Source organism: Ips typographus, linkage group LG9 (genome assembly GCF_016097725.1).
Source record: "Ips typographus isolate SLU linkage group LG9, UJ_Ityp_2.0, whole genome shotgun sequence".
NCBI classification, from domain to species: domain Eukaryota; kingdom Metazoa; phylum Arthropoda; class Insecta; order Coleoptera; family Curculionidae; genus Ips; species Ips typographus.
In genome coordinates, this window is record NC_138430.1 from 242,630 (window position 1) to 269,756 (window position 27,127).

The following is a 27,127-nucleotide window of genomic DNA, read 5'->3' on the forward strand; positions in this document are numbered from 1 at the left end:
ATGAAATAGGATAGAAAAAAAATATGCTAAATGAAAAATAAATAATTTCATTCAAATTGTTAAACAAATAGACAGAAATCGGACTAAATACAGCTCGCTGACCGAAGACAGATTATCCAAATGAATGGAAATAAATTAGGAACAATCCAACAACAAAATTGGTTTTGTCGACGGTATTAGATACTTAGGCGTTTGGCAACAGCGCGCTCAAATTTTGGCCTACTTGATATTTTTCCTGCACATGCATTTATCTATGTTTCTCTGTCCGTTACACGGTTTTCCTATGGTCGGTTTTGGATTTACCATACGTGTATAAGCCATAATCTACATGTTAAAAAAAAAGAAACAACTCGAAATTCGTGGATACCTAAAGTTAACAACCCCCAAACCATGGACAACGGCTGTTCCCTCTGGTTCCCCTTCAACCTTCCACCTGGGTTTTAATTGCATATTGTACACCCGAGCACCCACTGTGACGTCATGCAGCGTATCGCTTTGTCCCAAACTCGGCTGAATATCTTCGATCTGTCATTTCTGTTGTGTTGCGATTTGCGATGTCAACTAAAGGCGTGTTTTGGCTTGGCGTCAGTGTTTACTGGAGTGTTTACAATGCCTGTCTCATTTTAACTCATTCTGATAGAAAAAGACGCCCTATGCTACTACAACTTAAAACTCAGGTTAGTACTGCCGTCAAAATACGCCTTAAACTTCCGACTTGTCAGCTGTCAGCTTGTCACTATGCATTGCTAGCTTTTTGTCGTGTTGTCAAAAAAATTGCCATGCATGCAGCATGCAGCTTAAAATAATTGTAGTTTATTTTAATTTATATTACAACTATCTAATAATTGACGAAGATTATACACTAAAATCAAGGAAATGTAGAGTTTTTGATATGCATAAGCACAATGGATACAACGGCTGCTTGCCCAGGTAAGATAACACCATTGACATACTAAATATGGACCGGCCTTATAGTCGCTCTCCCACATTAAGCATGCGAGCCGGAGGGTGGAGCGAGAGAGAGAGAAACTAGTACGGGTAGCCTGCTCCTACCATGCTCGTATTTGCTCGTACTTTGGAATAATTTTGTGGGCTATTTACTTATCAATGTTTATTTATAGAGTTTTAATAGTTTTGGATATTTCTAAACTAATTTACTGATAAATTTCAACTATAAACTACAAGTTAAAGTCACATCTACATAGAATTATATTAGAAAATTATTATTTATTGACGTGTACTTTTTGTCTTAATATAAAATGATTTTAAAAGCATTTGATATTAAGACAAAAAGTGCACTCTCTCTGAGGATCTTGTATGTATACTTGTGTGAGATTGGAAGTACATAAAACCAAGCCTAGACCTAGAACACATTATCGCAATAAGTTCCTAAATAGGTATATTTAAAAGTTTTATAAAACATGAAAGTAATCAAGTTTTCAATTATAGGTATTAATTGAAATTTGAAACTGGTTGAAATAATTTATATAATGGTCTTGATTTATTCTTCATCTGCTGCATGTGAATAAACAATAAAATTCGTTTACATTTGAATATATACCTACCTATATAAAAAGAGAAAAGAAAATCTACATGTAGGTAGGTCTACAAATCCTTTTTAAGCAATAATACAAAACACTCTTACTTATGTTTTACAAATAATATGTGTAACGTGAACTAATAATCTATATCTATATCTATAAGTACCTTATAACCTATAGATACTATTAATAATAATGGTTTTCTACACAGGAGAATTTATATCCATATCTGGGGGTAGAAAATGTTTATTTTCAAATCCAATTGCATCTTAATATACTTTTTAATAATAATCCCATAAATTAATTTAAAGTTATAATGCTTTTTTTTAGTTTTATGTCATATATTACTTCTATGGTTTAATGGCTTTTTAATTCTACATATTATACAGGGTGTTTCGGGTGGAAAGGGAAATATTTTAGGAATGCGTTCAGGAGGTTAAAATAAGATAAATGAACCCATATTGTCCGATTCTTAACCGTTGCTGAAATAATCGGTCCTTAAGTTTTGTATGACTGTTTTTCATTTCAAAAGCAATACAAACAAATAATTGTGGTCTAAACAATAAAACTAAACTAATTTAGAATATTTTCGAAAATACCCCCACCAACTTCAATACAAGCTGCAGCACGCTTGCTAATCGGTCGAGTGATACGCTGAATAGCTTTGGGATTGTTTCTAATAAAATTTGCAGAATTGAAAATTAATAAAATAAGTACACCAAAATTTTACCCACCTTCAAAAAAAACGACTCATTTGAAGTTAAATGATTTTGCTTTCTAAGATGGTCAACTAGGGAGTTCATACCGGCTATTTTAGACTCTCGTCGTTTTAAACAGGCCTGCAGAATTTTAGTCTTTCTTGACAACATTTTTAGTTTATCTTGAGTTTGCATCCAATAGCGTTTTCTCTTTATAGGACACTCAAGATCCTTTTCTCTAAAATCCCCAAGGAATACTGGCTCAACTCTGATTCTAAAATAAATCAGCAAACCTTAAAAACATGGTCGAGAACATGGTGTTCAAAGAGAGAGTAGTAAAACCCTCTTTTTTCAGTTTTAAAGCCCTATTTGTTTTATTTTAACAATACCTATAAAGGGATTTAGGTACACACTGCTCAATAATATAGCCTTACTTCCATACCTTTTCCTATGACTTGATTTTTTCACTTCGAGGACAGTCTGTGTTTTTAGTAAAACCTCTTTCTCCCCTGCTGTGGTTTGAATAACTTTGTTATCTGGCTTTGATGTGGTAATGTCTAAATTATTAAAATGTTAATGAAAAAATGTTGCCAGCAATATGAATCATGTTTGTTCTTTAACTTACCAAACTGATTAGGGCTGTACTGGGTACTGGCTTGCTCGGGTTCATCATTATTTATATTAGAATTACATACCTCAGCTACTTGCTTAGCTAAAGGCAACAAACATGTATCTATAAATAAAAGTGCATAGTTGAACAACCAAGTTTGAGAACACTATTTAATGATTACCTTCCTCATCTTGTCTTTTTCGAATTAACACTCTTCTAGGTTTGGTTGTAGGGGTTGAGGTATTAATCAATTTGGCAGGAAAGTTGAATAAAGAAGGGACTGCTTCCTTTTTCAGAACCTTAGTTTCCATCACAGTTTCTTTGTAATCACTTTCAAGAAAATGTTTTTGGCAAAGCACTGAAGTTTTGCTAGGCTTGAAGTTTTTTCTCTTAGTGGCGTTTACCCATTTTCTTTGAAGCACAGGATCTTTAGGGAACCTAAGGAATGTTTATTCACTTTAATAGAGACTTATGAACTAATTGGAAGGATTGTTTGGCACAAGTTCAGTGAACTTTGCCTGATGCTAAAATGGCCTAACCTAACCCCATACCTGTGAAACTTAATATTGCACCCGCCAATACTTTTGGATGAACATCCGAACGCAGAACAACTTTGAACCATTGTTCAGTGGGTTAGGTTTAAAAAAAACCGTTTTTGAGGGTAGGGCTAAAAAACTATTAGAAAAATACACTTGAAAAAGTAACAAGGACACTGAAAACACATACAATTAAATGGGTGGGCGTGGCTTGTAATACTGTACTGTAGATCTGTCTCTCTCGTTTAATCTTGATTCGTTCTTCTCTGTCTTTCGCCGCGTCCATTTTAATAATATGTCAATGGATAACACTGATTACAGTGGCAAATTGATACATAACCTGTGTAACCAACATGGCTGCATTACTACAAATTTAACAAATATTACAGAATCTTATCCCGTATATGCTGAATACTTTCCCATTTTTCATCTGGATGAGAAAGCACAACTTCTTTGAAGAAATTGTCCTATTTGAGGCCCATATTGCCCACCAAGAAGTGCAACATATCAATAAAGTAGAAGAGCCAAATCATGTGCAATTTTTGCAACTACATTACAATGGTGGATAAAAAAGTAAGTTTTAAGGTGAGTTAACTGATTTTACTTAAATTAAAGGTGGGTTTATGCAGACGTTAAATTAAAGCAAATTAGAATTATACTAAATGAAAGTAAGGTTTGTAGTTACATTCAATTTTCAGTGCAATTTAGATGCCATCTTATTTTTAGTTCTTTTTTGATGAAATCCATGTCAGATTGTTTATTTAACTTACTTTTACCAAAATAAGGGTGGATGAATCACTTTCACACAGGAAAAACTCCTATGGCATTCTCCATACTAAACATAAATGACTTGTTTTTGATCGGTACCAGCACCACCCGCCTGATTGTTGAACATTTTGTTTGGTGCCTAACAACCCTAGCAATGTTGTCAAACAGAACTGTTTTTCTGTTCAAAATTAGTAAAGTCATTCTAAAAATTGATTTTTAATTTCTTAAAATGGAAGTTTCCATATTTTTTCTCTTTTTCAGATCTTAATAATTATTGCTACATATATGAATCGGCCACTATGGTTAGCACTAGGTTACCATGCATCTTTTTCAATACATTTACAAAAAATAAACATTGCCCCTTGTACTAATCTGACACTAAGGTTAACATTGTCAACTGTAATTATAGATAGTAAAGTGTCACTTTGCATGTAAAAACTAAAAATACTTATTTAATTTACAAATTTTCAAGTTATTTAACTATTAAACCCTTCATGTACTTGGTGTAACCTGACCACTTTCAAAGGCATTTTTTTACTATTCTTTTCCCAACAAACAGCTCCAACCACCTGTTTTTGGGTAGAACTAAGTTAAATAAACAATATGACACTAATTTCATCAAAAAAAAAAAAAAACAAAAATATGGTTGCACCTATGTCGCACCAGACCCAAAATATACAGGGTGTTACAAATTTGAGGCGTTAGCATTGGTATCTCAGAAACTATAGTTGCGAAAGCTTTGGTAAAATGGAGGCAAAGTTGCGCCAAAAAATGGTCATTACTTCGGGAGATATCTGATAAAAACCACAAAAGTAAAATTTCTATTTTATTTTTTTACTACTTTATTATTGATTATGTTGGAAAATCAATGGCACCTTCTGGAGACACTTTTTTATGCTCTTCAAGAAAACAGCTTTAGTTTTCAGCTCCGACGTTTCGTTTTTTAGATACCATCAACAACTTCATTTCTTCAAATACGGACCTGAACTTTTTATTTCATTTTTTAGGAGCTACACTTACTTACCTCCCAAAACTAATGATGTGCCACACTTGTCAAAAAATTATACCTAGTGTACTTAGGTACTTGTTTTTTTTTTTAATCCATTTGTAATTCATATGTTGTCATAATGAGTAGATAATTTAGATTGATATGATTTAAGATTTAGGTTTTGCTCTTTTTAACACTAAAAATAAAGTTTAAGCTGTTTCATCAAAATTCAACCTCAAATTCAAACATGTGAGTATTTGAAAAATAAATAATTCACCAAAAAACCAACCAGCAATGAACCTAATTATTAAATTATATCAAACTAAATTATCTACTTATTATGACAACATATCAATTTCAATTGCTTAATTTATTTAAAAAACTTTAAGTACCAAGTATGTACATAATACACTAGATATACTTTTTTGACAAGTGTGACACATCATTGGTTTCAGAAGGTCTGTAGCTACTAAAAACTAAAAAACGAAATAAAAAGTTTAGGTCGGTATTTGAAACATTGAAGTTGATGATGGTATCTAAAAAACAAAACGTCGGAGCTGAAAACGAAAGCTGTTTTCTTGAAGAGCATAAAAAAGTGCCTCCACAAGGTGCTATTGATTTTACAAAATAATCGCTAATAAAGTGGTAAAAAAAATAGAAATTTGACTTATTCGGTTTTGGTCGGATATCTCCGGAAGTAATGAAAATGTTTTGATTTTTTTTTACCAAATTATTTAGCAATAAAATGCGCAACTTTGCCTCCATTTAACCAAAGCTCTATCAACTATAGTTTCTGAGATAGCAACGCTAATGCCTCAAATTTGTAACACCCTGTAAGGATGTGCCTCACCAAGTTATTTTGTTTATCGGCATTGTCAAATTGGGTTTTTTGTACTTACATTATTAAAATAAATTGCTTCCTGTATTTGTTCAGAACAATTTCTAACAAAGGTGTCCTCCTTACTGTCTAAGATCTCATCATAATTTTTTGTTTGATGAGCTTTATATTATCTTGTAATCATATCATTTGGGAGTTGATTGATAGGTGCAGGGTGATTGATTGAATTTTGACCACCCCCTTAACTTTCATAATTTTGATTTTAGCAAAAAACGTTAAATGCAAAACTAGTAGATATTTAGGTCTACTTTATTCTTAGATAAACAGTTATTATACAGGGTGTCCCAAATTTGAGTAACAAACCAAACTTATGTTTTTTTAAATACAGTGACCAACTTTTTATATGCTATTTGAATTCTACGTCAAATTCTAGGCCTAACTGATGTAAAATGTCTGTATCGATATTCAACTGTTTCCACAGCAGCATCCTTGATTGATTCAATTTTGACCTCCTCCTTAACTTCCTTATTTTTGATTTCAGCAAAAAACGTTAAATACAAAACTAGTAGATATTTAGGTCTACTTTATTCTTAGAGAACCAGTTATTATACAGGGTGTCCCAAATTTGAGTAACGAACCAAACTTTTTTTTTTTTTAAATACAATGACCAACTTTTTATCTGATATTTGAAGTTTACGTCAAATTCTAGGCCTAACTGATGTAAAATGTCTGTATCGATATTCAACTGTTTCCGAAGCAGCATCTGTTACTTTGACAATGTTGCCTCGACTATGTGATTAAGGGTTTATTTAGTTACTCAAATTTGGGACACCCTGTATAATAACTGTTTATCTAAGAATAAAGTAGACTTAAATATCTACATCTAAATTGATACAACATGTTTTTTTACTAAAATCAAAAATAAGGACGTTAAGGGGGTGGTCAGAATTCAATCAATCAAGGACACTGCTGCGGAAACAGTTGAATATCGATACAGAGATTTTACATCAGTAAGGCCTATTTGACGCATAATTTAACTATCGTATAAAAAGTTGATCATTGTATTTAAAAAAAACATAAGTTTACTTCGTTACGCAAATTTGGGACACCCTGTATATTAACTGTTCATCTAAGAATAAAGTAGACCTAAATATCTACTAGTTTTGTATTTAACGTTTTTTGCTAAAATCAAAATTAAGGAAGTTAAGGGGGTGGTCAAAATTCAATCAATCACCCTGTACATTGGTATAAACAACTTTTGATGTACTAATTTGTTTTCACAGGTTTTTTTTTACCTTGTGCTTAATTGTTTGATTACAGTTTTTGTTTTGTGTTTTGTTATTTGCTCAATTCACTTATGTCAGTTTCCCCAACTTTGGCTAAGTAGATTATAAGGACATCTTAGATAAGTTTACTTTAGACTGTTGTTGCATAGTTGTTTTGCATCGGATCTGTCACATTCAAACTTGAACTTAGCTAGTTGTACCGGGTGACCCAATGAGACTGTTTCTCGACCATATCTCGGGAACCGTTCGTTGTATAACTTTGGTTTAAAAAAAATTATTGGGTAAATCGGCCATGAAGAATCGCTGGAAAATATTTTCAAAATCTAAAAATAACCACCAGACAGCATAACTGCCATTTCAATTTTAAAATCGCATTTTCTCTAAATTTCTCATAATAAACTAAAAAGTTTTTTCATATTTTGAAAGAGAACCAGTTTATCTATAATTTTGGTTAAATAAAATGTTCAGTTATTTCAAAAACAAAGATGGTGTGGGGTGTTTAATTGTTTTTGCAATAACCTGCTTTAACTTTTTAACGGTTTGACCGATTTTAACAAATTTGGTATCGTCGAAAAGAGCATTCTTTGGGCAATAAGAATCAACCAAAATATAGTTATTTTAGTTGAACCTTTCTCCGCCAGGGGGCTAGTTATATGACACCATGACCCAAATACTAAAAAAAAATCAGAAAAGTCAAATGAAATGATATGACTTTTTCTTTATGAAAAAGTAGCCAAATAACATCCAAATAGGCTAGGGAAAACCGTTTTTCAAAATCTCGATCCTAACCTCAAATATTGGAAAAATTAGATTAATGGATCTTTGAAGGCCAAGGATCGCGCGGTAAATGTTCTAAAACTATTAAATATTTAGCTACAAAATGAATAAGATGTTAAAGAGGCAATTGTGAGTTTAAATATAATTCATTTAGGCATTATTTAAAAAAATATATATCATCAGAACATTCATGTTGCTCCAAAGGGACTAAACGCATCCTGAACTTATTAAGTCACTTTAATATTACTCTTGAAATTCTTACTTACCTTTAGTTTAGCAAAGAAGCCTAAAAACCCAAATAAATATACTATAACCAAATTATACATATTTTGGAACCATTAACAAAGATTTTTTGTCAAATTTGATGCCCCAAATCTAACATTTTGCGTAAAATTTTAAACTGTTTTTTTGCGATTTTTTATCTCTGGGGAAGGATTAAGGATATAGTCTTTGCAACAAGGCCAACTTCCCGCGAGGATATGATTGCAAGAATTCGAAATGCCATCTTGAACATCCCAAGAGCTGAAATTGAAGCGTCTTCAGATGTGCATTCAAAATAACGGAGGCCATTTTGAACACCTGGGTCGCCATTAGATCTCTTTCTTTTTCCTCTCATGGGTTTTATTAAAAAACGAAAAAAAACAGTTTAAAATTTTACGCAAAATGATTTGGGGCATCAAATTTGACAAAAAAACTTTGTTTAATGATTCCAAAGTATGTGAAATTTGGATATAGTTATTTATTTGGGTTTTTAGGCTTCTTTTTTAAACTAAAAGTAAGTAAGAATTCCAAGAGTAATATTAAAGTGACTTAATAAGTTCAGGATGCGTTTAGTCCCTTTGGAGCAACATGAATGTTCTGATGATATATATTTTTTTAAATAATGCCTAAATAAATTCTATTTAGACTCACAACTGCCTCTTTAACATCTTATTCATTTTGTAGCTAAATATTTAATAGTTTTAGAACATTTACCATGCGATCCTTGGCTTTCAAAGATTCATTAATCTAATTTTTCCAATATTTGATGTTAGGATCGAGATTTTGAAAAACGGTTTTCCCTGGCCTATTTGGATGTTATTAGGCTATATCTATATTTGGACATATCATTTCATTTGATTGTTCTGATTTTGTTTAGTATATGGGTCATGGTGTCAAAACTAGCCCTCTGGCGGAGAAAGGTTCAACTAAAATAACTATATTTTGGTTGATTCTTATTGCCCAAAGGATGCTCTTTTCAACGATACGAGAGTTGTTAAAATCGGTCAAACCGTTAAAAAGTTAAAGCAGGTTATTGCAAAATCAATTGAACACCCCACACCATCTTTGTTTTTGAAATAACTGAAAATTTTATTTAACGAAAATTATACAGTGTGACCCATTTAGAATGGAAACACCCCTATAAAATTTTAGGTTATTAACCGATTTCAATGATTTTTTTTTTGAAATAATTAGGAATGAAATGTCTATTACGGGAGAAAATTTTAAATATTTATTTCAGTTTTCAGGTCATATTACGATACTTTTTCTTGATAGAAAATGGAGAATTTTTATTAGCGATTTTTTTATTGAAAAAATTACTACGCCACTGGATCTATAGTGCTTTCAAATAGCTGTGACCAAAATTTCATGAAAATCCATTCATTAATAACAAAGTTATGACAAATTAAAATTCAAAAATCCTCTAAGCTAACGGTCACAAAAGAACACCCTGCATCAACTGTTGCCATAGAAATGGTGTTACTATTTATTTGTTTATTATTACTTATTAATAAATTAATTTCTAAAAAAAAAAAATCAAAAAAAAAAAAATCAAAAAAAAAAAATTAAAAAAAAATCAAAAAAAAAATAAAAAAAAAAATTGGTCACAGCTATTTGAAAGCACTATAGATCCAGTGGCGTAGTAATTTTTTCAATAAAAAAATCGCTAATAAAAATTCTCCATTTTCTATCAAGAAAAAGTCTCGTAATATGACCTGAAAACTGAAATAAATATTTAAAATTTTCTCCCATAATAGACATTTCATTCCTAATTATTTCAAAAAAAAAATCATTGAAATCGGTTAATAACCTAAAATTTTATAGGGGTGTTTCCATTCTAAATGGGTCACACTGTATGAATTCCAAAGGCATATTTAAAAAAAAATAGGTACTTAAGTACAGCAGATATAATTTTTTGACAAGTGTGGCACATCATTAGTTTCAAGAGGTCTGTAGCTACTAAAAAACGAAATAAAAAGTTCAGGTTCGTATTGAAAAATTTAAGTTGATGACGGTATCTAAAAATCGAAACGTCTGAGCTGAAAACTAACTAACTATTTTCTTAAAGAGCCAAAAAAAGTGCCTCCAGAAGGTGCCATTGATTTTCCAAAATAATCAATAATAAAGTAGTAAAAAAATAAAATAGAAATTTGACTTTCGCTTTTTGTCGGATATCTCCGGAAGTAATGAAAATTTTTTTAACCAAATTATTTCGCATTAAAATGCGCAACTTTGCCTTCATTCAACTAAAGCTTTATCAACTATAGTTTCTGAGATAGCAATGTTTTTGCATCAAATTTGTAACTGTACAAACCATATTTCAAAAATGCTTTGTTATGAAATTAATGAAATACTTGAGTGTTAGTTCTGTGTTATTGTTTGGGGTTTAAGACCTCCTTTCTCCTTCCACAAACTTTTTAATGGTGCCACAATGATTTTTTTATGAAATATTTCTGTTAATTTAGAAACTTTTTTGCTTCTTTAGTTTTTTCTGTATCTGTCACAGTTTTCGAGAAAATAACAAATTTACAATTTTACAAATTTGTCAGAAAAACCATACCAATTTCTCTATCAATGTGCATTATGAAATTGAGATGTTTTTTTCTGAAAATAAAAATTAAATCTGCTTGAAAACAGTTACCGATACTGAAGAAATAAATGATTTTCTTCCAAACACCCTGTATTTCTTTAACAAAGCATTTTTGAAATATGATCTATACAGGATAATTCAAATTCGACCCTCACCATTGGGATCTCAGAACCATAAGAGATACGAGAAAGTTTAAATTTGGGTAAAGTTGCGCAATTTAAAGCTCAACGAAATACCGTTTTAAATATTTCGATTTTCCGAGTGCTTCCGAAGATATCCGAAAAAATCTGTAAATTAGATTTTTTGTTTTTATTTATTTCTAACCTTATTTGAAGAGATATCCCAAATCTAAAAGCATCTTTTCTTTGTCATTTTCCCCAGCTATTCGATGATAGATTCCAATTTGCCACACGACGTTTCGTTTTTTGGCAGTCATCATCAATTTTCTTTTTTTTATGGGCACCATATTGGATTTTTAGCCCACCCAATAGTACGTTTTATTCTGATTTTACTGATGTATAATGACTTATGATTTGCTTCACAAATGACAAAATAAAATTCAATAAAAACTAATTCTACTTTAGTCGGCTTTGAGTTAATGAGACGGTTTATGAAATGTCATTATTTGACAGTACTTGTCAAACACGATAATTCGGACGATTATTAGAGCAAGTCAAGTTAAAAATGTATCTAGAAAAGAAACCGGCGCACAAAATGTTATTATTATACAAGGATTGCTGCAGAATTTAGGTTAATCAGAAGAGATTTGTTAGCATTATCTCTAACTTAAACCGGTCATTTATGTTTCCAAGAGAAAGATCATCATTTTAGGAACTCCATTTTTTGCCAAATTGATTTTTTTTGTAATGTTGTGCAGGTTTAAATAATTTAATATGGGATTTTGAAAAACATCAAATCAAGCTATGTTTTGGTTAAGTTTTAACTAAATAAAGTTATGTGGTGCTGTTGGCTTACTGATTACAGTTGGTTTGCTCTCATATTATTAACTTAGTTCCAAATTTGTGTTGAAGCTTAAAATAATATTGCCTCATTTTTCCTCATTGTGTCTAAGTATGTTCAGGCCAATTGCGTGTGACAAGTACTACCAAGTAATCTTCATAATACCTCTCATAACCTCAAAGCCAACAAAGGTAAAATTAGTTTTTATTCAATTGTTTTGTTATTTATGAAGCAAATCAAAACTGATTATACATCACTAAAATCAGCATAAAACGTACTATTTGGTGGGTTAAAAATCCAATATGGCCCCCATAAGAAAAAAGAAAGTTGATGATGGCTGCCAAAAAACGTCGGCCGGCAAATATGAATCTATCATCGAATGGCTAGGAAAAAGTGGCAATGAAAAGATGCTTTTAGTTTTGGAATATCTCTTCAAATAAGGTTAGAAATAAATAAAATTAAAAAATAAAATTTTCAGTTTTTTTAAATATCTTCGGAAGTACTCGGAAAATCAAAATGTTTACTACTGCATTTGGTTGAGCTTTAAATGACGCAACTTTGCCCCAATTTAAACTTTCTCCCAATGGTGAGGGTCGAATTTGAATTACCTGTATAGCAAACTGGCATTATTTCTTGGTGTATAATCGATGATTAAGATTTTTTGCAATTGTTAGAAAACACCATGTATGTACTGTTGTCTAAAGACATGTTTAAAGTAATAGTAATAATGAGGTATAGTCTGATTATTATAACTTTAGTTGCATGTCATAACAGAGGTGATTGTATTGCCAACCAAATTTACACAACATGACAATAACATTGCATAGATATGGAACACCGTTTTCCTCTTTAATGAGTTGAAGTGTAAAGTAATGTTTGCATGATCTGAAGTTTAAACCACACTATTGTCTGGTTACTTACATGATTATTTCAGGCAACTACTAAGCAAGGGTCGTTTTGACATACAAAAAATTGCCCTACAAATCAATTTTTTTTTTAAGATTATTTTTTTATTAGACCTTTGTCAACTTTTCTACATAATCGCCATTTAATTTCTAGCACCTTGACATACGGACAATAAAAGGTGTCTAAACTAGAGGATTTGCTTAATTAGTATATTAAGTGAGGCGGCCATTTCCATAACGTTGCGAGTGACAAATTATAAAATTTTCAGTAGGTAAAAAATATATTTTTTAATGAAATAGGTTTAATACGTTTAAAGGTATTATATTGCCACGACTAACGTGACGTGTTGAATTGAATGCAAGTTTACTGCCTGGGATCTCGTTTCAGTGTGAAATAAAACACATAGTTACACATCATTAAATTTTATTAAATAAGTTCCTTAACCTAAACAACTCATAACTTACTAACTAATAAAATAAGCGGTTTACTAATCTTATAAAAACGTTACTAACTTCCAATAAAATCATAATTAAATAGGTGTAAGATCAATACACAAAAATAAAGTACAATAGTAATACTTACACTTCTAATGAAGATAGAATCTTGGAGAGAGGCTTGTCACTTGTAGCGCCATTTTCCGAGTTTCTGCTCGGCAAAGCAGGACTGACTGAAATTATCCCCTCTCTAGGATATAACTTCATGCCAAACACTGGTTCCACGGTAGGTTTATACTCCGGTGCATAGTTTAGCTATTGCATCATAAGTGCAGGTGCATTTTAACCGCATTCCACATTTTTTATGTTTCCGTTCAAGTGAAATAAATTTCATTTATTTCTATCGTGACAATATAATACAGACATAACGTAAAAGATCGATAAACAATGGCTAGTTAAAAAATAGTCTAAAGGCAAAACGCTGTAAGGGTCAGAGTTTTGAACTGCTGTTTCCTATGGTCGAAATTCTTTTCAAGATAAATTTGGACACCCAGGTGATCCGAATTTCTCTTAAAAAAGCTTCTTAGCTTTACCGTCCAGAACGGGGAGCATTTGTTCGATCTCATTTTTTACGAAATACTAAAGTGAGTTTTAGTTTTTTGAAGCTGCATCGTTTTAAAGCTAATGCTACTTCAGGTTTGAGTACATTGGTCTGATTCCATCCAGCGACCTCACTATGTCCTTAAGCCACCATCACAATACCAAATTTACCTTTTGTTGTTGAACTTGCGTAGCTGTTGAAATTTGTTTGTATTGAGTTTTACAGCGCCTTAAAAATAAGCATTTCCGGCGTTTTCACGACAAAGTTACATTTTCTCTATAATTAATTCGAGAAAAAGATAGTATTCGGAGTAGAATAATGAAAAATAAATTGCTAGCAATTGCTCAACTCTACGTTTCATATAATTGCATAGCGGTACATACAACGTCATGACTTGCATCTCTCTTTTTATTGCGAAACGTGCTTTACTCGTATTGTTAACAGTTACCTTCAAAGATTTATGAAAATATCTGCAGCGGTTTTGAAGAAAAATAAATTCAGATTTGTTTATCCAAATTTAAGCAGCCTGTATAATAGGTTTTTTAAGGTCTTTTAGTAATAATTAGTTGTTTTAAAGTATGTCTTTGCACCATAATTATTTAGCAATAAAATGCGCATCTTTGCCTCCATCTCTCTCTATCAACTATAGTTTCTGAGATAGCAATGCTAATGCATCGAATTCGTAACACCCTGTGTAATAATTTTTTTAAACAAAGGCGGAATTAGTTTTTGAAAATGTTTGTTGGTTGTTCCGCTTATTTGTAGGTACCACCTTTTTTGTTTAGGTGCGGTAATAGTATATTCAAAAACTACTTTGCTTAATGCACACTTTACACTTTTTGGTCGGCTGTTGTTGAATTATTATAGGGCTTAAGGCAATGTTCAGTTGGATGATTAAAATAATGTTTCCTACGATCGTGTGGAAAAGTGTACTTTGCCGTACGATTTTTCAAAGCGGAAGTAGCACTTTTCCGCTGTAGTGCGGTAATAGTATATATTATTAGTACAAAAATAAAGGTTTTTCCGTTCGCGTATAACCAATTCAGGTGTGAGGCAAAGCCGAACACCGGAAGACATGCAAACACGGAAAACCTATTTTTGGACGAATTATGAACGATATTTTTCATTATACTTCTTTAAAAACGAGGGAATAAAAACCAGACTTAAGAAAAAAATGTCGACCCGAGTGTATTTATTGTACTCTTGCTATACTGTGGTAATGATTCCATCGTTCATGTTGTTTTGGTGTATTATAATTTGAAAGTAACTAAAATTAAAGTATTTTGTAATATATTCTTATATTTGATTTCGGGAGATTTATTACTCTTTTTTAAAATAATTGTTTCAAAACCATAAAATTTTTATCCTGCATTCTAAACAAAAATTACAATTAACAAAATTTCTTATTTAAAATTAAATATAAAAAAATCTCAACTATCTCGCTTATTTTCATAGATGTAAAGTTGTATTTTTTGCGACAGTTTGCTACTTTTGTTTGAAATTACACATGGCTACAGCAGAATGCTCATAACATTTTTTTGTTAGGGAAAAATTGAAAAATATCACTTTTTTATATAATTTAAACTTTTTGAAGAAGTTAAAACGGATTTTTAAAGACATTTTCTGTAGAATCCAGTGACGTAGTAAATTTCTAGCGTCGTCGGTTTTTGAACTATGGTACAAACATTTGATTTTTTTTTAATGGGAACACTTTATGATTTAAAACCGCGAATATTTTTTGTCACTATTAAAAATTCCATTGTTGAACTGACGCTTTAACGGAATCTAGGAACTGATATGATGTGGTATAGTAAAGTTTTGTTTTTTTTTGGGACGCTATTAATACGTTCCAACTCATAGACTTGAGTACAGATGGAACCAAATATTGCATGGGTTTTGTTCTTTGGTTACCAAGCCTCTATGGCCTGATGAGCCGTAGTACGGCGAAACGCATCAGAGGATTGGGATTAATAAACAAAAAATAAAATCTTACCATTTTTGTGGTACGTTGTGAGTTAGGCGTAGGACTGTCAAACGCAGATTTTTATACAGATATGTTTTATTTATAAAATAATCACCTTTTAAAAATCGCAGAAGCAAGTGTTTGTTTTGCAAGCTTAGAAATTGGTTTCAAATACATACTAAAATTAATATATTTTTTTGTTCCAGATATTGTCCCGGTGGTGAGAAGCAAAACTAGTCGTCCAGGTGAAGAGTGGAATTCCTATTTTTTTATTAATAAATTGAAGATGTAGGCGGGGGTTGTGGGTAGTTTTATTTGCTTTATTGTTCTGCCATATGCAGCATTGAGCAATTACCGAGAACATATATTTTAGTTCCACATTAATGAAAACGTATTACTACTGTTACGTAATTTATTGATTCGACATCTTCACAATATTTGGCTCAAGAATTTTCATTTAATGTCTGAATAAAAGTATTAGGAAAAGTGTCATTCTTTTTAATGTCAATCTACGCATGGCGAACTGAGTAACTGTGCAGAAGTTGACATTGGGAGTGAACATAGACCAGCAATCAGCCATTTATATCTATCAAACGTACGATTTACTTTTCAACTGATTGACATTCTGCAGCAAAATCATTCGAGGAATAAATACGATTGCCACCTTTTTTATAAAAGAAAATCGTCTCTTGGAAAATAGGAGAGCAAAAACACAGTAAACGAAAATTTGTCGAGAGGTTAATAGGTACTTAGGTGATTTTTTCAATCGCTTTTTTATGCAAGATAATTAAAAACACACAAAACATTTATAAATCCAAATTAAAACTTTATTAAAGAACGTACTCTAAAACTTAACTAATTGCATATTATGTCAACATTTACAATAGTATTTTGTATTAAATTTTGCTGGTTCATTAAGTTGAAAATCTTTCCCATAAGCATTGCTACAAGGAACTGATATCACTATCTGAACTATTTGTTTCAAAGTTAGATCTTCCACATTTTTGACAACCACTTGTCTGCGGCAGAAATATCATCGTTTATGAAAGACGCATATGCCTTTTTCGAGCAGACAAAATTGTTCAAGCTCTCCACCTGGTTTTCATTAAACCATTCCATCAATTGGAAAATAATACACATTCCTTGTTGTAGCGTGCTGTTGAATCCAAAGGTGACAGAACCAGTTTGTTGTTACACCTAATAACCTAATATACAATGTTACTTAGAAGTTTCAAATAATGAATGTCCAATAGTATTCTTTTAAAACTTGCCAGGATGAATGGGTTTTTCTCGGACAAGTTAATTAACCCAAATGATCCCAAAACTATTTTTTTTAAAAAATAAAAAAATAAAATAGAAATTTGACTTTCGCTTTTTGTCGGATATCTCCGGAAGTAATGAAAATTTTTTTAACCAAATTATTTCGCATTAAAATGCGCAACTTTGCCTTCATTCAACTAAAGCTTTATCAACTATAGTTTCTGAGATAGCAATGTTTTTGCATCAAATTTGTAACTGTACAAACCATATTTCAAAAATGCTTTGTTATGAAATTAATGAAATACTTGAGTGTTAGTTCTGTGTTATTGTTTGGGGTTTAAGACCTCCTTTCTCCTTCCACAAACTTTTTAATGGTGCCACAATGATTTTTTTATGAAATATTTCTGTTAATTTAGAAACTTTTTTGCTTCTTTAGTTTTTTCTGTATCTGTCACAGTTTTCGAGAAAATAACAAATTTACAATTTTACAAATTTGTCAGAAAAACCATACCAATTTCTCTATCAATGTGCATTATGAAATTGAGATGTTTTTTTCTGAAAATAAAAATTAAATCTGCTTGAAAACAGTTACCGATACTGAAGAAATAAATGATTTTCTTCCAAACACCCTGTATTTCTTTAACAAAGCATTTTTGAAATATGATCTATACAGGATAATTCAAATTCGACCCTCACCATTGGGATCTCAGAACCATAAGAGATACGAGAAAGTTTAAATTTGGGTAAAGTTGCGCAATTTAAAGCTCAACGAAATACCGTTTTAAATATTTCGATTTTCCGAGTGCTTCCGAAGATATCCGAAAAAATCTGTAAATTAGATTTTTTGTTTTTATTTATTTCTAACCTTATTTGAAGAGATATCCCAAATCTAAAAGCATCTTTTCTTTGTCATTTTCCCCAGCTATTCGATGATAGATTCCAATTTGCCACACGACGTTTCGTTTTTTGGCAGTCATCATCAATTTTCTTTTTTTTATGGGCACCATATTGGATTTTTAGCCCACCCAATAGTACGTTTTATTCTGATTTTACTGATGTATAATGACTTATGATTTGCTTCACAAATGACAAAATAAAATTCAATAAAAACTAATTCTACTTTAGTCGGCTTTGAGTTAATGAGACGGTTTATGAAATGTCATTATTTGACAGTACTTGTCAAACACGATAATTCGGACGATTATTAGAGCAAGTCAAGTTAAAAATGTATCTAGAAAAGAAACCGGCGCACAAAATGTTATTATTATACAAGGATTGCTGCAGAATTTAGGTTAATCAGAAGAGATTTGTTAGCATTATCTCTAACTTAAACCGGTCATTTATGTTTCCAAGAGAAAGATCATCATTTTAGGAACTCCATTTTTTGCCAAATTGATTTTTTTTGTAATGTTGTGCAGGTTTAAATAATTTAATATGGGATTTTGAAAAACATCAAATCAAGCTATGTTTTGGTTAAGTTTTAACTAAATAAAGTTATGTGGTGCTGTTGGCTTACTGATTACAGTTGGTTTGCTCTCATATTATTAACTTAGTTCCAAATTTGTGTTGAAGCTTAAAATAATATTGCCTCATTTTTCCTCATTGTGTCTAAGTATGTTCAGGCCAATTGCGTGTGACAAGTACTACCAAGTAATCTTCATAATACCTCTCATAACCTCAAAGCCAACAAAGGTAAAATTAGTTTTTATTCAATTGTTTTGTTATTTATGAAGCAAATCAAAACTGATTATACATCACTAAAATCAGCATAAAACGTACTATTTGGTGGGTTAAAAATCCAATATGGCCCCCATAAGAAAAAAGAAAGTTGATGATGGCTGCCAAAAAACGTCGGCCGGCAAATATGAATCTATCATCGAATGGCTAGGAAAAAGTGGCAATGAAAAGATGCTTTTAGTTTTGGAATATCTCTTCAAATAAGGTTAGAAATAAATAAAATTAAAAAATAAAATTTTCAGTTTTTTTAAATATCTTCGGAAGTACTCGGAAAATCAAAATGTTTACTACTGCATTTGGTTGAGCTTTAAATGACGCAACTTTGCCCCAATTTAAACTTTCTCCCAATGGTGAGGGTCGAATTTGAATTACCTGTATAGCAAACTGGCATTATTTCTTGGTGTATAATCGATGATTAAGATTTTTTGCAATTGTTAGAAAACACCATGTATGTACTGTTGTCTAAAGACATGTTTAAAGTAATAGTAATAATGAGGTATAGTCTGATTATTATAACTTTAGTTGCATGTCATAACAGAGGTGATTGTATTGCCAACCAAATTTACACAACATGACAATAACATTGCATAGATATGGAACACCGTTTTCCTCTTTAATGAGTTGAAGTGTAAAGTAATGTTTGCATGATCTGAAGTTTAAACCACACTATTGTCTGGTTACTTACATGATTATTTCAGGCAACTACTAAGCAAGGGTCGTTTTGACATACAAAAAATTGCCCTACAAATCAATTTTTTTTTTAAGATTATTTTTTTATTAGACCTTTGTCAACTTTTCTACATAATCGCCATTTAATTTCTAGCACCTTGACATACGGACAATAAAAGGTGTCTAAACTAGAGGATTTGCTTAATTAGTATATTAAGTGAGGCGGCCATTTCCATAACGTTGCGAGTGACAAATTATAAAATTTTCAGTAGGTAAAAAATATATTTTTTAATGAAATAGGTTTAATACGTTTAAAGGTATTATATTGCCACGACTAACGTGACGTGTTGAATTGAATGCAAGTTTACTGCCTGGGATCTCGTTTCAGTGTGAAATAAAACACATAGTTACACATCATTAAATTTTATTAAATAAGTTCCTTAACCTAAACAACTCATAACTTACTAACTAATAAAATAAGCGGTTTACTAATCTTATAAAAACGTTACTAACTTCCAATAAAATCATAATTAAATAGGTGTAAGATCAATACACAAAAATAAAGTACAATAGTAATACTTACACTTCTAATGAAGATAGAATCTTGGAGAGAGGCTTGTCACTTGTAGCGCCATTTTCCGAGTTTCTGCTCGGCAAAGCAGGACTGACTGAAATTATCCCCTCTCTAGGATATAACTTCATGCCAAACACTGGTTCCACGGTAGGTTTATACTCCGGTGCATAGTTTAGCTATTGCATCATAAGTGCAGGTGCATTTTAACCGCATTCCACATTTTTTATGTTTCCGTTCAAGTGAAATAAATTTCATTTATTTCTATCGTGACAATATAATACAGACATAACGTAAAAGATCGATAAACAATGGCTAGTTAAAAAATAGTCTAAAGGCAAAACGCTGTAAGGGTCAGAGTTTTGAACTGCTGTTTCCTATGGTCGAAATTCTTTTCAAGATAAATTTGGACACCCAGGTGATCCGAATTTCTCTTAAAAAAGCTTCTTAGCTTTACCGTCCAGAACGGGGAGCATTTGTTCGATCTCATTTTTTACGAAATACTAAAGTGAGTTTTAGTTTTTTGAAGCTGCATCGTTTTAAAGCTAATGCTACTTCAGGTTTGAGTACATTGGTCTGATTCCATCCAGCGACCTCACTATGTCCTTAAGCCACCATCACAATACCAAATTTACCTTTTGTTGTTGAACTTGCGTAGCTGTTGAAATTTGTTTGTATTGAGTTTTACAGCGCCTTAAAAATAAGCATTTCCGGCGTTTTCACGACAAAGTTACATTTTCTCTATAATTAATTCGAGAAAAAGATAGTATTCGGAGTAGAATAATGAAAAATAAATTGCTAGCAATTGCTCAACTCTACGTTTCATATAATTGCATAGCGGTACATACAACGTCATGACTTGCATCTCTCTTTTTATTGCGAAACGTGCTTTACTCGTATTGTTAACAGTTACCTTCAAAGATTTATGAAAATATCTGCAGCGGTTTTGAAGAAAAATAAATTCAGATTTGTTTATCCAAATTTAAGCAGCCTGTATAATAGGTTTTTTAAGGTCTTTTAGTAATAATTAGTTGTTTTAAAGTATGTCTTTGCACCATAATTATTTAGCAATAAAATGCGCATCTTTGCCTCCATCTCTCTCTATCAACTATAGTTTCTGAGATAGCAATGCTAATGCATCGAATTCGTAACACCCTGTGTAATAATTTTTTTAAACAAAGGCGGAATTAGTTTTTGAAAATGTTTGTTGGTTGTTCCGCTTATTTGTAGGTACCACCTTTTTTGTTTAGGTGCGGTAATAGTATATTCAAAAACTACTTTGCTTAATGCACACTTTACACTTTTTGGTCGGCTGTTGTTGAATTATTATAGGGCTTAAGGCAATGTTCAGTTGGATGATTAAAATAATGTTTCCTACGATCGTGTGGAAAAGTGTACTTTGCCGTACGATTTTTCAAAGCGGAAGTAGCACTTTTCCGCTGTAGTGCGGTAATAGTATATATTATTAGTACAAAAATAAAGGTTTTTCCGTTCGCGTATAACCAATTCAGGTGTGAGGCAAAGCCGAACACCGGAAGACATGCAAACACGGAAAACCTATTTTTGGACGAATTATGAACGATATTTTTCATTATACTTCTTTAAAAACGAGGGAATAAAAACCAGACTTAAGAAAAAAATGTCGACCCGAGTGTATTTATTGTACTCTTGCTATACTGTGGTAATGATTCCATCGTTCATGTTGTTTTGGTGTATTATAATTTGAAAGTAACTAAAATTAAAGTATTTTGTAATATATTCTTATATTTGATTTCGGGAGATTTATTACTCTTTTTTAAAATAATTGTTTCAAAACCATAAAATTTTTATCCTGCATTCTAAACAAAAATTACAATTAACAAAATTTCTTATTTAAAATTAAATATAAAAAAATCTCAACTATCTCGCTTATTTTCATAGATGTAAAGTTGTATTTTTTGCGACAGTTTGCTACTTTTGTTTGAAATTACACATGGCTACAGCAGAATGCTCATAACATTTTTTTGTTAGGGAAAAATTGAAAAATATCACTTTTTTATATAATTTAAACTTTTTGAAGAAGTTAAAACGGATTTTTAAAGACATTTTCTGTAGAATCCAGTGACGTAGTAAATTTCTAGCGTCGTCGGTTTTTGAACTATGGTACAAACATTTGATTTTTTTTTAATGGGAACACTTTATGATTTAAAACCGCGAATATTTTTTGTCACTATTAAAAATTCCATTGTTGAACTGACGCTTTAACGGAATCTAGGAACTGATATGATGTGGTATAGTAAAGTTTTGTTTTTTTTTGGGACGCTATTAATACGTTCCAACTCATAGACTTGAGTACAGATGGAACCAAATATTGCATGGGTTTTGTTCTTTGGTTACCAAGCCTCTATGGCCTGATGAGCCGTAGTACGGCGAAACGCATCAGAGGATTGGGATTAATAAACAAAAAATAAAATCTTACCATTTTTGTGGTACGTTGTGAGTTAGGCGTAGGACTGTCAAACGCAGATTTTTATACAGATATGTTTTATTTATAAAATAATCACCTTTTAAAAATCGCAGAAGCAAGTGTTTGTTTTGCAAGCTTAGAAATTGGTTTCAAATACATACTAAAATTAATATATTTTTTTGTTCCAGATATTGTCCCGGTGGTGAGAAGCAAAACTAGTCGTCCAGGTGAAGAGTGGAATTCCTATTTTTTTATTAATAAATTGAAGATGTAGGCGGGGGTTGTGGGTAGTTTTATTTGCTTTATTGTTCTGCCATATGCAGCATTGAGCAATTACCGAGAACATATATTTTAGTTCCACATTAATGAAAACGTATTACTACTGTTACGTAATTTATTGATTCGACATCTTCACAATATTTGGCTCAAGAATTTTCATTTAATGTCTGAATAAAAGTATTAGGAAAAGTGTCATTCTTTTTAATGTCAATCTACGCATGGCGAACTGAGTAACTGTGCAGAAGTTGACATTGGGAGTGAACATAGACCAGCAATCAGCCATTTATATCTATCAAACGTACGATTTACTTTTCAACTGATTGACATTCTGCAGCAAAATCATTCGAGGAATAAATACGATTGCCACCTTTTTTATAAAAGAAAATCGTCTCTTGGAAAATAGGAGAGCAAAAACACAGTAAACGAAAATTTGTCGAGAGGTTAATAGGTACTTAGGTGATTTTTTCAATCGCTTTTTTATGCAAGATAATTAAAAACACACAAAACATTTATAAATCCAAATTAAAACTTTATTAAAGAACGTACTCTAAAACTTAACTAATTGCATATTATGTCAACATTTACAATAGTATTTTGTATTAAATTTTGCTGGTTCATTAAGTTGAAAATCTTTCCCATAAGCATTGCTACAAGGAACTGATATCACTATCTGAACTATTTGTTTCAAAGTTAGATCTTCCACATTTTTGACAACCACTTGTCTGCGGCAGAAATATCATCGTTTATGAAAGACGCATATGCCTTTTTCGAGCAGACAAAATTGTTCAAGCTCTCCACCTGGTTTTCATTAAACCATTCCATCAATTGGAAAATAATACACATTCCTTGTTGTAGCGTGCTGTTGAATCCAAAGGTGACAGAACCAGTTTGTTGTTACACCTAATAACCTAATATACAATGTTACTTAGAAGTTTCAAATAATGAATGTCCAATAGTATTCTTTTAAAACTTGCCAGGATGAATGGGTTTTCTCGGACAAGTTAATTAACCCAAATGATCCCAAAACTATTTTTTTTAAAAAAACCTTTTTTTTCTTCAGAGGCAGATTATTTAGGGCGTGTCTAGAATATCATTCTTATAAAGGGTGTTTCAAAAACATTTGCTTATTTTATGCAATAAAAAAAATACTAAAAATTGTTTTTCTAAATAAATTTATTACCAAAGGAAAGCCTCAATATTAAATTTTTATTTATGGAAAAGAGTATTGGATAAATGAGCACCGTTCATGTTTTCACACTCTCGTAATCTCGAACCGAAGTTTTCGATCACTCTCTGAAGCATTGCACGAGGAACAGCGTTAATTTCATCTGGTATTTTTTGCTTCAATTCTCTCAAATCCTGTGGCGGTTGGGTGTATACCTTACACTTGAGGTGTCCCCATAAAAAGAAATCTGCTGGTGTCAAATCGGGACTTCTTGGTGGCCAGTTAATGTCTCCTCTGCGACTGATGATCCTCCCTGGGAATAACTGATCAAGAGCATCCAAGGAAGCATTCGTGACATGAGAAGTCGCTCCATCTTGTTGGAAAAACGTGTTTCTATTGTAGCCACCATGGTTCTGAATTGCAGGACTTAAAAAAGTCTTAATCATGTGGCAGTAGCGCTCAGATGAAACAGTTTGAGCTTGACCATCCTTAAAAAAATACGGACCAATGATTCCTTGCCTTGACATAGCAGCCCAGACAATAACTTTAGGCGAGTGTAATGGCGTCTCATAAAGATTTTGCGGGTTCTGCTCTGCCCAATATCGGCAGTTCTGTTTGTTAACATGTCCGTTAATGTGAAAATTGGATTCATCAGAAAACCATATGTTGTTGCAACCGTTGAAGTCCTCTCTCATTATTCTACAGAACTCTGATCGATTAGCGGGATCCTGCGGTTTTAATTCTTGTGTGATAACAATCTTGTATGGATGGAAATGCATATCCTTGCGAATAATGCGATGAACAGTCGACTTATGCAAAATTAAAGACGCTGCACGCAATCTTAATGATTGCCGGGGATCCTCGTTAACGAATTGGCGTACACGTTCAATGTTTTCGTTCGATCTCGCTGACCTCGGGCGTCCAAGCGGTTTACTAGTCATCGTGTTTCCACTGTTCTCGAACTTTCTTATACAATATTTAATCAAATTTTCACTTGGGACATCTCTCATTCTTGCTATGTTAAAATGATTCCTGTACAAACGACGCACAAGGGCATAAGAATCATTGTTTTTATAAAACGCACGAACACAAAAAGCACGTTGCGGTCCCGTAAAACGCTCCATTGCAACTGAAACTTAACAATGTTGCCAAACGTTTGCCAACTATCTCCTTTCTCCGAAACATGCGTATTGCGCCATAGGACAGATCCAAAAACGAAAATATTTCTGGGACACCCTTTACTTAATTTTTGCTGGACACGAATCACCACCTAACAATAATTTTAATGTTTCTAATGCCCCTGGCTTAATATTTGGTTCATTAAATAGTCAAATTCGTCTATTTACACAATCATGTAATGGAAATGAAGTATACTTATTAAAGTTTCCAATTTGACTAAAGTTAAAAAAATTATGAATTAAACAATCTATAAAATAAGATTTCCCTGATCCAGGAGGTCCTAAAATATGTATAGTATTAACTTTTGGAAGTTTTTTATCAATAACATTAATACAATCAGTTAAAAAATTTAAAATACTTGTTTCATCATTATTATATTGAAAATGCAGAAGTTCATTTAAAACTTGTACTGAATCTTCAATAGATTAATAATAATCATCTGTATTACCATGAAAAGCTGCATACAATGGAGTTTTGTTACTTATCCACTCATAAATATCATTTATACTTTTTTCAACCAACTCAGAATTAAATAAATCCATAGCAACTTGTATTGAAGCGTGAACATTTGCAGTACCCGCTTACCCAGGAACAAACCGGAGGATGTGGACAAGGTCAGTGTGGAAGATCCACCAGAATAAACCACCGTTATATTTTGTTCCCATTGTTGCTTTAAGCATTGCTGCAGATTCGGTTCTAGTGACGTTTGGCAAAATGTCGTGAAGTAGTCGTGCTCCTTTAAGAGATCTACGAACTTCGGAAATGAAATTGTATATTCGTTGAATTTGTTGCTCCCCGCTAGTTTGATTTGCTTCTTTATTTTCTGGAGTGGTAGTAAAAAGTTCTTTAATGAGCGTTTGCCAGCTAAGTTGTTTTCGTTCTGCATGATTACTTGCGTTAATTCTAACCATTGTAATATCAGGTAAAAAGGAAGTTGCTCCACTTGAATGGGCCAAAGAAGTTCCAGCAAATTCAGAAGACAGGAAATCTCGCATGGTGCCATCATTGAATTGGTTAGTTGAGGTGGTGAAAGGTCTTCGCAATCGCTATAAAATATTTAATCTTCACGTGCGCTCCATAACTTTACAATTTCTCGACGCTTACTAATTTCTCCCCAATAACATATTAAAGAATTATCATTATTGCACGTATCTACAGCACAAATATCGCAATTTAAGTGGCCTTTAGTATGTTCGTGAACCAACATTAAACTTACATCTTTAACATTGTATGCCACTTTTTCCCAAAACGTATTACTTAATGTACGGTAACACTTTGCACAAAGAATCATTATAGTTCCATTTGATTCTATCATAGCTGAATAGTAATAATTGCAAAATGATAACATGGTATGGTGTTGTGTTGGACGATTCCACAACCACCAATTTTCTTGTGCTTCAGTAATTTTTCCAGTTCCATTTTGTACACGCATATCTTCGGGTGCTTCATAGAAATTATTTATTTCTTTGATTTTCTTTAAAATTTCATTACTGGGGTAAAATTCGCAGCAACGATATCTATCACTTACGACATCTTCACCAGTTTCTAAGTCTGCTTCTGTTTCACTATTTATCGGCACTTCTGGTGATGTAACAACGTTGCACAATTCTTCTAAAGCTTCTGCACAATCACTAACTGCTGGTGAAGTAGACATGGTTTAACGTGTTGGACCAATCTGCTTTTTAAACTGTTTGGAAGAAACTATAAACTCAAAATTATCAAAGTCGTGTAAATCATAAGGTAATTCCAAATTTGATACTAATTTTAATTTTGTCAACTCATACCTTAAGTGCGTGCCTTGGGGTAATTATGTTTGGATGCAATATATTGTTACGATTTTCCCGTGGGTTCACACAAAGTCAATTTAACTCAACAATTAATAAATTTATTACACTTCAAAACACTCCGTACAATAATTAACACAGCTACTAAAAACACTACTACAATTCCACAATTATTCCACTATTTAAACTTAACCGCGCTCCCAAATTCACTACTACTCTACACTACTAACTAACTACGCCGTCGTCAACGCCGCTTCTTTTATATTCGCAAACCACGTTC

At 32.1% G+C, this 27,127-nt stretch overlaps 1 protein-coding gene and 1 long non-coding RNA gene across 3 annotated transcripts; one reads left to right on the plus strand and one right to left on the minus strand.

Moving 5' to 3' along the window:
* Positions 1–606: 606 nt before the first annotated feature.
* LOC145733900 (uncharacterized) lies at positions 607–16,057 on the plus strand. Its single transcript, XR_014179304.1, has 3 exons — positions 607–930; positions 3,775–3,970; positions 15,964–16,057. It is a non-coding gene; the product is annotated as an uncharacterized LOC145733900 (long non-coding RNA).
* LOC145733894 (52 kDa repressor of the inhibitor of the protein kinase-like) lies at positions 1,097–3,524 on the minus strand. 2 transcript variants are annotated; one of them, XM_081986929.1, is made up of 6 exons: positions 3,401–3,524; positions 3,031–3,287; positions 2,865–2,972; positions 2,682–2,796; positions 2,276–2,513; positions 1,097–2,217 (listed from the first exon to the last, which is right to left on the minus strand). In XM_081986929.1, the coding sequence occupies exons 1-6, from the start codon at positions 3,469–3,471 to the stop codon at positions 2,176–2,178; spliced, it is 831 nt and encodes a 276-aa protein (XP_081843055.1). In that variant the 5' UTR covers positions 3,472–3,524; the 3' UTR covers positions 1,097–2,175. The 2 variants fall into 2 exon arrangements, with proteins under 2 accessions (XP_081843055.1, XP_081843056.1); XM_081986930.1 differs by lacking the exon at positions 1,097–2,217 and having other exon boundaries at positions 2,489–2,628.
* Positions 16,058–27,127: the final 11,070 nt, after the last annotated feature.

Excerpts from the sequence above, each read along its gene's own strand:
- LOC145733894 (XM_081986929.1), bottom strand. The coding sequence starts at position 3,471 with ATGGTTCAAAGTTGTTCTGCGTTCGGATGTTCATCCAAAAGTATTGGC. Across the intron at positions 2,797-2,864 it reads GTACAGCCCTAATCAGTTTG|ACATTACCACATCAAAGCCA; the intron begins GTAAGTTAAAGA and ends TTAATAATTTAG. Across the intron at positions 2,514-2,681 it reads AAATCAAGTCATAGGAAAAG|AATCAGAGTTGAGCCAGTAT; the intron begins GTATGGAAGTAA and ends GATTTATTTTAG.